General features: G+C 36.5%; 1 protein-coding gene across 2 annotated transcripts in view; it reads left to right on the forward strand.

Moving 5' to 3' along the window:
• ROBO2 (roundabout guidance receptor 2) overlaps positions 1-14,519 on the forward strand; it is a 1,281,409-nt gene that overhangs the window by 1,108,294 nt on the left and 158,596 nt on the right. For both annotated transcript variants that reach the window (XM_044919554.1, XM_044919552.1), the window contains exons 4-5: positions 536-656; positions 13,931-14,069. In XM_044919554.1, coding sequence (XP_044775489.1) covers positions 536-656; positions 13,931-14,069 — 260 coding nt within the window. The remainder of the gene's footprint in view (positions 1-535; positions 657-13,930; positions 14,070-14,519) is intronic.

Consider the following 14,519-nt stretch of genomic DNA (forward strand, 5'->3'; position numbering starts at 1 on the left):
CTGCCCAGCCCATAGAGGTACTCAGTAAATGCTTGTTGAATCCCTCTGTGTCAGTTCAATTTCATTATAGTACCAAAAACGGTTATCTAGTGCTTCTTTCTGATAACAAATATCAATTGCAATTCATTCAACCTACTTCAGAGTGAAGACAACCACTAGGATTTGGTGGAAGCAGTCACAAATGTCAAAATAGGACCAGACAAGAAAGAGAAAGAATGCCCAAAAGCATTTTCTAGAAAGGGAGTATGAAGGCTTATCCTGAGGGAGAAGTTAAGAGAAGAAAAAACACATGCAGATGCCAAAATAGGGGGAAAGTTTTGGTCTTAGACACTGAGCTATTTCCTTTAGGAAAAAAAATGTTCTGCCTAAATATTCAAAATTATTTATTAGTCACCTTCTCTTTGCTGTTTATTTTACTTTGCATTTTCTTTCTCTTTTCTTTTCCTTTTTTTTTCTTTTTTCCCTTCCTCATTTTTCTTTTTCTTTTCTTTTCTTTCTTCTTCTTCTTCTTTTTTTTTTTTTTTAATTTTAACAGATCCGTGGTGGAAAACTGATGATCTCCAATACCAGGAAAAGTGATGCAGGGATGTATACCTGTGTTGGCACCAATATGGTGGGAGAAAGAGACAGTGATCCAGCAGAGCTGACTGTCTTTGGTAAAACTCTCTTTTAAATTATAAATTGCTATTTATATATACTTTTCCTTTGATGTTAAATGTATTTGTTGATACTAAACACCAGGTCATATAGGGGCAGGTTCTTATCACTTCTGGTGAGTAGTGAAGGACTAGATTTGCCTTGTTTTCTGGTTCTGTCTTTCAGATGAAATCTTCCATCTAAGGAAAATAGAACTTTTTAAACAATAATTCATTTACTTTATTTGTATATATTTATAGGATTTGCCTTTCATCAGAATGTAAAAACTTGATCTTTCTCAAATTCTGTTTGCGATATTATATTTAAGATTTATTCACTGTGATATATTTATCAAGTATTTTTTATGTGCAAGACAGAGGATAAGTTTTTTGGTTTTCTTGTTTTATATTAGTGAAGTGCAAAGACATTTCACTTGTTTTCTACTTTAAAAAATTTCATATTGAAATATTTACAGTATAGCTTGTGATTTAAAGAACTAGCTAGCTGCATACACACATACACACACACACAAATACATACACGTAATCAAAATTTAAAAAAACAACAACAACAAATAAACTGTCTTGCTGATGTAGGCAGGCTGGGTCCAAGAATCCAGGGGAAGATCCCACAGGACCAACCAAGAGGGTCCTTGGCTTCACACAGGATAGAAATCAAACGTGAGCCAGAGAAAGTGAAAATAGAGTTTATTGAATAGTGTGAGTGACAGACAGAATAGCAGACAAAGTGTCTGAGAGACTCAGAAAGGAGAGAAGAATGAGTTTTGTTGTTGCTTATGGTTAGGGGTTTATATTAGAAAAGGGTATAGAGTATGTGTTCCTCCAGGAATCCAGGGTACAGTCAATCACATGCAAGTGTTGGGTGAACAATAGGTGTTATTCCATAAATGACCGAAGATAGGGGTATTGATGCCATTATCAGCCGAAGTTTGTTGGAAGCTAATACCCTGGAACATGTTTGGGATCTGGCTCTCGTTACATGTTGTCAGGTGTTTGGGGCCTAAGACAAAAACTCAGAGAATGATTAACCTTCTCGCTTCCCCCTTCAAGCGGGAACAGAGCTGCTCTGGCTTATTCAGAGGCAAAATATGGAACATGAGTAAATGGTGCCTCACAGAAAAACAGCAGAGATGGAGCGTTTCTAAAATGGAGCCCCTTCAACTTCCCTACTTCATTGCTATGATATTCATGTTTTTTTCAATTTAAGAGCCAAGGGACTCTTTATTGGCGTAATATGATTAATGGACTAAAACTTGATTAGATCTGGGGGTGCCTGGGTGGCAGTCAGTTGAGCGTCAGACTCTTGATATCAGCTCAGGTCTTGATCTCAGGAGTTCAAGCCCCACTTTGTGCTCCACACTGGGTATGGTGCCTACTTAAAAAAAAAAAAAAAAAACTTGATTAGATCTGTTTCAGAGAAATTGTGGAGAGAGCATTAGGAAGGAGAAAAGAGAGGATAATAAAGATGTCAGAGTAAAGAAAAAAGGAAAATATTATAAGGCAGCTGTGGAAAATTGAAAGAGAAATAAAGTGACAGAAAATTAGGGAAAATAGGGGTCCTAAAGATATTGGAAAATGAAACATTCCTTTAGAAGTCATTGAAATACCATTTAAGTCTCTGTATGGATACACACACACACACACGTGTATACATACACATACACATATACACACACATACATACGTGTGTGTATGTATCTCTATCTTAAAAGATTTAACTATTGTTGATATTATGTGATTTTTTAAAAAGATTTTATTTATTTATTTTTGAGACAGAGAGCATGAGTGTGCTAGCGGGTAGAGGGGCAGAGGGAGAGAGAATCTCCACCAGACCAGCAGACTCCCTGTTGAGCACAGAGCCCAACATGGGGCTCAATCTCATGACCCTGAGATCACGACCTGAGCAGAAATCAAGAGTCAGATGCCCAGCCAACTGAGCCACCCAGGCACCCCATATTATGTGATTTTTTTTTTGAAACACAAGAGATAAGTGTGATTTTTAAATAATTTTTTGTGCCAGCAAAATTATCTTCTGGTTCTATGAATTACGGTAAGATTTTATTGATGGTCATTACTCCAGAACATGTTTGAGGGTAGCATCAGAATCCTGCATACTTTCTGAAAGAAATCTCTTTTGCAGTTTGAGATGTGCCATCCCGTGGTGTAATGGGAACGCTACTATGCAAAAGAGCTATATTATGATTTCTATTACATTTAGAGTGTTAAGATGTGCTTTGTGAATATGTACTCGAGTGCAGGCCTCTCTTTCCAATCACTTTGAGTACCGAGTAATCTTTGGTAATATTCTTATAGATACTAAGCAGCTTGAAGTCCCAAATGACAGAACCAGGGGAAATCCCATAATTCATTAAAGGAATTGAATAGTAAAAATAAAATTGTTCAAAGTATGCATGTAAATTTCTGTCCTGCAGAGCTCAGACAGGTATCAGTTTGCCCTTAAATTTCATGCAGTCAGCCTTAAGAGTCTCAAAATGTGTTTCACTCCATAATGAGTAAAATACAGTTTTGCCTGGTTAGATATAAAATTAGTGGTCACTGAACATTAGCATTGAAAACCCGCAAGTACAGTTGTTCTATTTAAAGAAACACTCATTACTATTTTTCTGTAACTGCCACAAGCTTTGGAACAGAAAAATGTTGCATTGTAACAGTACATACTGCCTTCAGAAGGAAACTGAAAGGGTTTAATGTCATTACCCCAGCAATTAGACTTACCAAAATGTGACTGTATTATGAAATATTCACCCTACGTTCCCTAAAGACGTGATGAGAACTACAGGAGATCCTTAAATATGTCAGGAGTTACAGTGTTACTTCTAAATTATTTTGAAAATAGCTATAAACCAAAAAGATTGAATTTGTCTAGTGGCCATACCTCTGGAAGAATTGATTTAAGAAGCTGAGAACATTTATCTGATGGTGTAAACTAGACAGAACCGACCCAAGGGGTTATAAGTACAATATTAAGTTGAAGAAAAAGACCGAAAATCTCCATTACTGACGAAAACAACATCCAAACCCAGAAATAAAATATAAAATCAGTAGTGATTGTCCAAATCAAGGACGTGACCAGGATTGCATGAGAAAGATCCCTTCTGTACTTTGCTCAGTTCTGAGAGAAAAGAACTAGTGTGCTATGAATAGTGGGGGCTTCTTTATGTTATTTTGGTGCTTTTGTGTCTAGTACATGTTTTCTAATAAACTTCTTTATATTTCATCGTTGTTAGATATTATTATTTCTGACCTAGGGTTTATAAACGTATAACTGGCTACACTTTACCCCTTCCTCCCTCTCAATTTTATTTTCAAGGAGCAGCAATTCTGCTTTAAATAAAAAATTTGGCTACTATAACCCCTCCGTAGCTAACAGAAAATTTTTACTTGTCCTTTGCAACTCCGTCTTTAAAATATGTTGTACAGAAAAAGTAACTGATAATATTAATTGTTCAAAAAGTATAATTCACTTCTAAATGGCAAGAAAAACAGCAAAAGGAGTAATAGGTCACGGCTAATACAAAAGCCTTTGGTAAGTATTTTGGTTCTTTAGTAAGTAGGCTTGAACTTAGAAGGGTTTTTTTTTGTTTTTTGTTTTTTTTTAGTTGGAAAATTGCAGCTTATATTTTAAAGATCTCTTATGTAGACAGAGAGATCAGTGTAACTTCATTTTCAAAATATACTCTGCCATCCGCCATGCATCATTTATCCTGTTTGTCCTTTAATATTTGTTGGCCATACATAACAGCTTAGTTAAGTGGGCAGTACCAAATCTAAAATTAAGAGGTAGGCGTCATAGTGTTAATGGACACTAAAATCTATGGCACACTCCAGATGCCTTCATAAAGAATACTCCCTAGCACTTTACATATGTTAATTAACTTCTAAAGATCCTGAAGTCAGAGAAACTAGAATTACATAATTAAATTTCTAATTATGGGTAAGTTTGGGCTATCTGTTATCCAAAATTTAACTATCACTTAAAAATAACAATTTTTTTCCAAATGATTTTTATTTATTTATTTTTTCAAAGATTTTGTTTATTTATTTGAGAGAGAAAGAGAGAGCATGAGAGGGGCAGAGGGACAAGCATACTCCCTGCTGAGCTCAGGTCATGAAATCATGGCCTGAGCCAAAGTCAGACACTTAATCCACCCAACGACCCAGGTGCCCCTGAAATGATTTTTATTTTTTATTTATTTATATTTTTAAAAGATTTTTTTTTAAAGATTTTATTTATTTATTTGACAGAGAGATAGCGAGAGCAGGAACACAAGCAGGGGGAGTGGGAGAGCGAGAAGCGGGCTTCTTGCCGAGCAGGGAGCCTGATGTGGGACTCGATCCCAGGACCCTGGGATCATGACCTGAGCCGAAGGCAGACGCTTAACGACTGAGCCACCCAGGCGCCCCAATTTTTAAAAGATTTTTATTTATTATCTGAGCGAGAGCGTGCACAGAGGGAGAGTGAGAGGGAGAAGCTGATTCTCTGATGAGCAGGCCCAGGACCCTGAGATCATGACCTGAGCCTAAGGCAGAAGCTTAACCGGTTGAACCACCCAGGTGCCCTGTCCCCCAAATGATTTTTAAATGTTTATCAAAGGAATTCATGAAAAAAAGATTTCATATGTTACATTTCCAATAGACATTAGAAGTATTACTATACTTATAATGAAACACAGAAATATCTAGCCCTACCCCTCCTTCCAGTACACACACACACACACATACACGCATGCACATATTCCTCATCTTTGAGCATTTCTACAAGCCTGTTTTATCTTTTTCTTATGGGATGTATTTCCATATTTTTAAATATGTCCTTATTCTGCAGTTTTATATATTATTTTGGCTTTCTATTTGTAAGACGATGATTTGGCCCACTTATATCCCCTTTCCCACATTCTCACCTCCACTCCCCTTCTATCTGTCCTTCAGTGTATTGACTTTAGAAACATTGGTTATATTAAGATTCAGAATGAGTTATTATAACCATGTAATTATGGACTGAGCTTAGTGTTATGCTATTACGATGGCATTTCTTTTCTGGCACTTATTTGTTCTTCTTTGAGTTAGTAATAAACCTATTTTTTTTTTCTTTTATGTGTGTTTGTCTACATCCGTCATGAGTTCTTGAAACCTCTAATGGAAGGTTCGAAATCCTCTAAATTCTACTTAGCTATTAAGTACCCCCCACCTTGCTACAGCCTTCCTGGAGGCCTCAGACCTCCTGCCAATCTGACTGGGCTAGTTTAGATCTACTCCAGAAGCTCATGCTGATATTTATTTCCCCTTTTCTCTCATGCTGGATTCTGTTTCCTGCACCATGCCTTTGTTTCTGTCTTGGTTAAGTCCTGTGTCAGAAGAGTGTCTCTCTCCTGCCTTCACTTTGACTGGCGCCTAGAGCAAATAAGGGCAAAATGCATATATTCTTTCTGAAACTTAATTGATACTTTGGCTGGTTATAAAATTCTAGTTTACAAAAGCATTGCTCAGGATATTAAAATCACCACTCTAAAATCATTCAGCTTCTGCTTTGGCTCTTAGAAGTCTACTGGGCTTCTGACTCCTCTGTGGTCAGTTTTCTCTCTTTTTTTTTTTTTTTCTCTTTCCAGTTTTAGTACTGTATCTTTATTCCAGTGTTTTGAAATGTTTCAATACTATGCCTTGGCTTGGCACTTTTTTCATTTTACTGGCTGGACCCTTGGTGAGCAATTATAATCTAAAAACTCTCTATCTAAATAATTCAGGGAGTTATCCTCTCCCATCTTTTTTATTCAGTTTATATGTCAAACATGTATTTGTTAATTTGATGTTAAACCTCCCAGGTCTTTCTTTTCTTTCATTCTTCCTTATTTATAATATTCTGTTCTTGTTTCATGGATAGCTTAAATTCTCTTGCATTTTAGGATTTTACTAACCCTTTTTTTTCAAATAAAATTTTCTTGTGATGCTTCCTGCTTTTATTTCTTCTGACTTCCTCCCCACACCCTTCCCTACGTTGTTCTATCTTTTACACTGGAGGCTTTCTTCAAATGGCAACTGATCTATTGTTGTTCATACAAAAAAAACTATTGGAATCTCTGTGTCAATTGATGGCTCTCATGGTAGGGTAATCCAACTGGGAAGTCGCCATTTCATTGGAGAGGAGTACAGAGGGTGGGGCTGGTGATGCTGATTTTCAGTTATTAGAGGAGAGATTATAGGTGGTAGCCTGAATGTAGTTGAGATACTGGGAGACAAAGCTATGAGAGAAGAGAACCAACCCCTAGAAATATCCAAGTTTTGTTGAAAACCTGTGGCCTTCATGTAAGAATTCCAAATATAAGTCATCATTAAAATCAAGATTTTTGAGAGTAATACAGTTCTTTTAAATAATACTTACTTACAGACTTTAGAACAGCAAATTATTTTTTATCCATTACCTCATTTAACAAACATCTATTGAGCACCTCCTATGTGCCAGACCCTGTTCAAATATTTAATAAAGTAGTAAGATGAATAGACATGTGCCCTGCTCCCAGGGGACCTTTTGCATCACATTATGAGCAATAGCATGAAACTTTGCCTCTAAAATATGGTGAGAGAAGCATTTTCCCCTCCGAAAACACTTACCTATGTTTGTCTTTGCCTCACAGGATGGTTTCTCTCAGACAAGAAAATTCTTGGCAAGAAAAGAAATTAATGCAGCCAGGCTTAATTTAATCACATTCAGACAGACTGATCATTATCATCCAGTCTGTTTTGGAAGGGCACAATAATTCACATTCAATGGCTATCATAACCCCGTCCCCGCATGCATGCCCAGTTAAATAAAAAGAGACATACTAAGGCTAGCCATCTGACTTTCCGATTTAATAGACACCATAGGGTGGCGAGTACTTCGGGGTCAGCTAAAGTTAAAGATAAGGTTTACAAGCACTGGGTAGCTCTACTGTCCTTTTATTGCATAGCTTTGGTTGTATTGGACTTAAAGGACTCTACCTACATAATTATTGCTGCAACACCGCTTTCCGAATGTCAAACAAAGTTTATTTTAAAAATTGTTAAGATGATCCTAGTTATAGCTGTCATGACACAGCCATTGCCAATTTTATAGCCATAGTCAAAGACTGCCTATAGTTGAGAAAAGAAATTTGTTCACTGGGGATTTAATTTCCTTCTTTGTCACATGTAAATAAGAAACTTAAGAGATATTATGCAACCGCATTTCAGACTTACTGTATTTTGTATGAAAGTGAACATTTTTTTTTTCTGAACATTATTGGCATAACTATAGTGAGACTTGGCATTTGATTTTATTGCAGCCACACACAGAGTTGCATTTTCCAGAATGCCAATTTGAAACTAAATTGACCTGACTACTTGAAAGCTGTACTTTACATAGTACCACGCTGCTAAACAACACTACTGTCTCAAGAGAGATTAACCTTGTAAGCAAGTTATGCAGGTGATTCCAATCCATTTAATCTCACATTTAAAAAAAATGTTAATTGTATTGGCAAAGACATTGCCTCCGATCACTCCATGGCTATGTAATTAGGGATCAGGGCATTCAGAGGGACTCTAATTGATAAGCAGTCAGAAAACAACCCTTGAGATTTCTTCCCCTGATTTTCAATATGTGATCAGACATAAGGTGATAACATGGAAAAATCAGTGACCTTATTTTACATGCCTCAAAATTAAGTTTGCTTATGATTTAGTGGTTCAAGATGTTTTCATATAAATTTATTTTAATTGCGCAAAGCTTCATGGAGTACAAACTCCATGGGCATTAGTGGGTATCGAATGTGATTACTCATCAACTTACTCTCTAATCCTTCTAACTTTACATTTATTTGCAGATGATTTTGACACAAAATGGTAAACCCCAAGACCTTTCCTTGTAATTTTTGCAATTTGTGTCTGAAAGAGGCATGGCTTTATGTTAGCTCATGATAATAGTGGCAAAGCCTTCAAAAATGTGTTTTCTACCTGGACAAATTCTTTATCTTTAATATTCATGTTTCTGGTTCTCAGATTTTCTGGGAATAAAGTCTAGTTATAGAAACTGGAAAATAATTCTTACAAAAGACGTATTTCCATTTAAATAACTGTTAGGCACACCTACAGTTTTTAACAAAGTGTTTTTTTGTAGGTGGTTAAAACTGAGGTAGAAGGTGATTTTAGTATAATTAGCAGAAAACAATTAGAATAATGAATAATATAATTTAGAGATAATTATTGTAATGGGTGCTATGGAAATTCCCAGAATAATACTTTAAAAGTTACGACCAAACTCTAATGTATTAGTAAATGTCCATGTCACTTTGTTGGAAGGTACAACCAAAGATACTCAAGTATAAAACCCATCTTGATGTGCCCTATATGTGCACGTGACTTTTATCTGGCTTGTTCTTTGCATTGTCTTTTCTTTTTTCTTTCCTATCAATTGAATTACATTTTCCATCATGAGCCAATGTTAGGCTTCCAAAAATTCTATACCACATACTCTCCTGTGGTTATCTAGTTGCTAGGCAGCTAGACTCTGCTTGAGGGCAGAAGGGAATAGTGAAAGTTCATTGCGAAGTTGTCCACTCCTGCTGAGTTCATCAGAACAACAGCGGGGGAGCCTATATCTTCCTTATTCTTGGAATTATAAATTAGGTTCTTCCACGTGTCTCCATACAAAACAGTAGGGCTTAGAACACATATGATAGCCAAAAAACCCTCAAGGATCCTATGGTGTCCCGGGATGAAGAGACAACTTTGCTTTTAGTAACTTTGGCTTTGTAACGAGTCTAATGTAAAGTTTACCCTTTGGATTAATTACATTCATATGCTGCAATTTTGTGACAGGTAACATGTTAAAGGAAGCATACAAAAACTTGGCCTAAAAATATTCATGTGTGTTTTAATGGAACTAGTCTCACATACTGTTATACAATTTACTTTGTAGTTAGCATCATGCCATGAAAATTTTCCATGTTAGATAGATGATAGACCGACAGAGGTAACTTTATCATTCCCATGACTTACTAGTTTTGCAGTGTATGAGTCTGCCACAATTTTTCTTAAAAGCACCCATTTTCCAATACTGCCAGTATTGCTGCAATGATCCTATGTAATTCTTCTTTTTTTGTTGCAATTATTAATTATCAAAATTATTATTCTGTTCTCCAATACTCTCACACTTTCTTTTTTTTCTTATTGATCATTAATGTTGGCATGTCCATCTTATTCCTGATTTTAGTAGGCATGATTTTAGCATATTACTTTTAAAAAGAAGTTTTGCATTTAATTTATTTTTTTTTTCATTTTGGAAATACTTTATTTTTTTTTAATTTTTTATTGTTACGTTAATCACCATACATTACATCATTAGTTTTAGATGTAGTGTTCCATGATTCATTGTTTGTGCATAACACCCAGTGCTCCATGCAGAACGTGCCCTCCTCAATACCCATCACCAGGCCAACCCAACCTCCCACCCCGTCCCCTCTAGAACCCTCAGTCCGTTTTTCAGAGTCCATCCTCTCATGGTTTGTCTCCCCCTCCGATTTCCCCCCCTTCATTCTTCCCCTTCTGCTACCTTCTTTTTTTTTTTCTCTTAACATATATTGCATTATTTGTTTCAGAGGTACAGATCTGGGATTCAACAGTCTTGCACAATTCACAGCGCTTACCAGAGCACATACCCTCCCCAGTGTCTATCACCCAGTCACCCCATCCCTCCTACCCCACCCCCCACTCCAGCAACCCTCAGTTTGTTTCCTGCGATTAAGAATTCCTCATATCAGTGAGGTCATATGATACATGTCTTTCTCTGATTGACTTATTTCGCTCAGCATAATACCCCCCAGTTCCATCCACGTCGTTGCAAATGGCAAGATCTCATTCCTTTTGATGGCTGCATAATATTCCATTGTATATATATACCACATCTTCTTTATCCATTCATCTGTCAATGGACATCTTGGCTCATATCTTCATGTTTAAGAAGTTGTTTTCGGTTCCTTTTTTATTCATTTTTTTTAAAATCCAAGAGCTTTTCTATATCTACAGATATGATCATGTTTTTTTTTTCTTTTCCCTTCTATTATGTGAATAGCCTCCTTTATCTTCTTAATTAGGAATGCATTTAACTTCACGTAACAGAAAACTGACTACTATGGCATAAGCATAAGGTGCTCATTTTTCTCATATCTACCATTTTTTTGTGATGAAAGGGTGTACACACACATACACACACACCCTATATCCATACTTTACCTGCCAATCTGTTCCAGTTTGCTAAATAGAAATAAGGATCTTTCTAAACTTTTCTTCTTCAACCTCCACATCTGATTGATCACTCAATTCTGATATCTCTTCATTCTGTCCCCTTTTCTTTTCTTTTTAATTTTATTATGTTAATCACCATACATTACATCATTAGTTTTTGATGTAGTGTTCCATGATTCATTGTTTGCGTATAAGACCCAGTGCTCCATTCAGTACATGCCCTCTTTAATACCCATCACCAGGCTAACCCATCCCCCCACCCCCCTCCCCTCTAGAACCTTCAGTTTGTTTCTCAGAGCCCATCGTCTCTCATGGTTACGTCCCCCCCCCTGATTTCCCTTTTCCATATCCAGAGAACCACTGTATCAGTCGAAGCTGAAATAATTTCTTACAAAAACCATTTGACCTAATTCACTGCTTCATGTTTCTCTTCTAGCTCATCTTTCACAGATCTGCCAACACAGTCTTTTCCACATGTTATTAAAAATGTTGCTTCTTTATTTAAAATCCTTCAGGAGCTCTCTTTCACTCTCAGGGCAGAACTCGTATTCCTAGACATGGCCTGTAAGGCCCTTCATGGTCTTGCCATTCCCTATCTGACTAGCTTCATCTCCTACCACTTTTCTGATGAAACCAAGCTGCTGGCTGTTCGCCAGCTACCAAGCTCAAAGCCTGACTTAGGAAAAGCTGTGTTAACATGTGCGAAATGAATGAGCGATAGAGGGAATGACTTCTCTCTATACACTAGGTTGTAGCACAACACCCCCATTAAAATCCAAGTGGGCAGCAAAAGTCTATTGACAGATGATTTCTCAATCTCAAGCCATATTAGCAGTGGCTTAGCTCTCTTTTAACTTCCCGTTATCGCAGCTTTTAGATGAATTGGATGAACGTCCCCAAGTGATTGGAAAGAAAAAGTTAATCCTGCTTTCTGTGCTAATGATTCATTTGTGCTATTAGCATTCCAAGCACTCATACAGAGATATTGTACTGATCCTGTTACCTATTTGATGCCAGAAACAATGGCTCAATATCAACCAGCCAGTGCTAAAATAGTTGTTTGGAGCACATAGTATCCAGAGTTCAAAAGGATAATACTAAATTGGGGCACCTGTGTGGTTCAGTCGGTTGAGGAATCGACTCTTGATTTTGTCTCAGGTCATGATCTGTGGGATCGAGCCCCAGTTCAGTCTCCATGCTCAGTGTGGAGTCTGCTTGTCCCTCTCCTCTGCTCCTCCCCCACTCGTGCTCTCCTCTCTCTCTCCCTCTCAAATAAATAAATAAAATCTTAAAAAAAAAGGATAATACTAAATCATTCCATCCAACATGCAGATTTATTCTGCTGTCGTTGGAAGAGGGGGCACTTAGCTGCTAATTGATTCTGACTACCTAAAATCTTTAGGAGCAAACTTTTTTTTTCCGCTCCAAGTTTTTATGGATTATTTCTAAATTCTGCATTAAAAAAGCTCTCCATGAAAAGTTCTATTTGCCTGTTTTACAGCTTGGGATTTTGAGGTCTCAGAGTGCAGATACATAAGCATATGCAGGTTGCTATTTTAGAGAAAATTTTGATCCGTACTGTCAACTTCACTGTGGAGGGATGGAGTTGTCTTCCTTCTGAATGCCAATGATTGTTGACTTTACCACAATACAAAATGTCTCTTGCAACTCACACATTTATTTTATAAATATAGATCTCTATTTAGACAATAAAATTATATACTTCCATCCTATACTCTTAATATATGCTATTTGAAGTGATTTATTTAAAGGTTTCTAGCTAAATATGTTTCAGTTTTGTACCACTTGTTTGACATTTTTGAATTGGATTTGAAACTAAAGTCTTAAGTGACTAAATATGGCCATATGGCCAGATAAATTGTGTCAATTCCCAGTGGATTTCATCTTTCTTTTCCCTGACTTCTCTTTCTACTTCAGTAAGTAGCACTATTGGACTACCTATGATTTGAAGACATGTGCTAATAAAAACTTAAATGGTAATGTTTCCATTATTAAAAAAGGGAAGAAACTAGACAAGAAGTTAAAGTGCTTAGAGATTTGTAAAACAACTGTTTGTTTTATATTTCTCTGAGATGGTAAGATTTTTATGGACAGGGATTGATTGTTTCCTAGCGTTATGTAGAGGGGTGCTGAAATGGAGAGTAAGGAGGATAGGTGCAAAGTAACAACAAAAATAAAGGGTGGGAAAATGAAAACAGAATACTAGAGAAATAAACATAAAAGTTAAGTAAAAAAAATTCTGGAACACTAAGAAGATAATTGGAAGTGGCCCTAGAAAATTATATATGACACTAAATAGTTTACAATAATTAAAAATAACAGTGTTTTTTACTTAAGAAAAAAAATCAGATTGACAGCTTTTTTATTTAAGAAAAAATAAATCAGAGAGGGAGCTGTCCATACATGAAGTGAAAACATTCATGGAAGTATTGGGTCCTCGTGAAATGATAGCTTATGTGGGAAAATTTAGGTAACACTGATATGTGAGAGCACAACTTTTTTGTTTCTGTCGCATTATTTTTTTCTTTTTTTTAGATTTTATTTTAACTCCAATTAACGCTAACATTCTTGATGGACAATTAGAATTAGTTTCCTTTTTGGTATTTTCCATCGGTCTCAACTTCTAATTCTCCCGCTCAGCCATTGTGATAGATTAAATTAATCATTTTTACCTCTTTCCTTCTTTCTGTGGAATTCAGTCTTCAGATTTTTTATGACAGGATTTACATGATTTAGCTCAGGAATTCATTGAAAAATCAATTTAGTATTTTCCAAAAGCTTGTATAGTGTTATATACAAACCATAGGTAACTTCTGTATTCCAAAATATTTTATTTTATTCAATTACATTGGATTCATAAGGTCTTATCAAGACATAGTTGAGATACGGAGTTACGTTCTTTTCTATAACATACTTAAAACATGCACAACATTCATTTCATTTTACCATTGTTGCTTTTTTTTTTTCTTCCTAAGAACGACCCACATTTCTCAGGAGGCCAATTAACCAGGTGGTGCTGGAGGAAGAAGCTGTAGAATTTCGTTGTCAGGTCCAGGGAGATCCTCAACCAACTGTGCGGTGGAAAAAGGATGATGCAGACTTGCCAAGAGGAAGGTAAGAACATCATATGGGTGGAAAATTGTTAGATAATCATTGAATAATTAGAAAAAAAGACACCCCGATTGTACCCACCAAACACTCTTACATCTCAGTGTATTATTTCCAAACATATGATTTTTACATATGCAAGCCACGTAGCTGCTGTTAAATATACTGAAGTCCTCCAGGCTTTTAAGGTCACTCTTTCATGGAATTTTCACATAAATGCCGATCCTCCGCTCCATCTACTATCCCCAACTATCAAAGATGCCTGAGGTGGCCCCTTCCAGGTCTGCCATTCTGCTCGTGGTGAACTCTTGACTACCTAGCCCAATTGCCTCCACCTACTGCTCTGTTGTGTGATACTTCCCTGCACACTGGATACTGTCTGCCTTGCTTGGTTGTCCAGAGCATCACTAAGCAAAGGCTGCTGCATGTAGCTGACTCTAAGGTCTGGAGTAAAGC

The sequence above is a fragment of the Neomonachus schauinslandi genome, chromosome 1, assembly GCF_002201575.2.
Source record: "Neomonachus schauinslandi chromosome 1, ASM220157v2, whole genome shotgun sequence".
Taxonomy (NCBI): domain Eukaryota; kingdom Metazoa; phylum Chordata; class Mammalia; order Carnivora; family Phocidae; genus Neomonachus; species Neomonachus schauinslandi.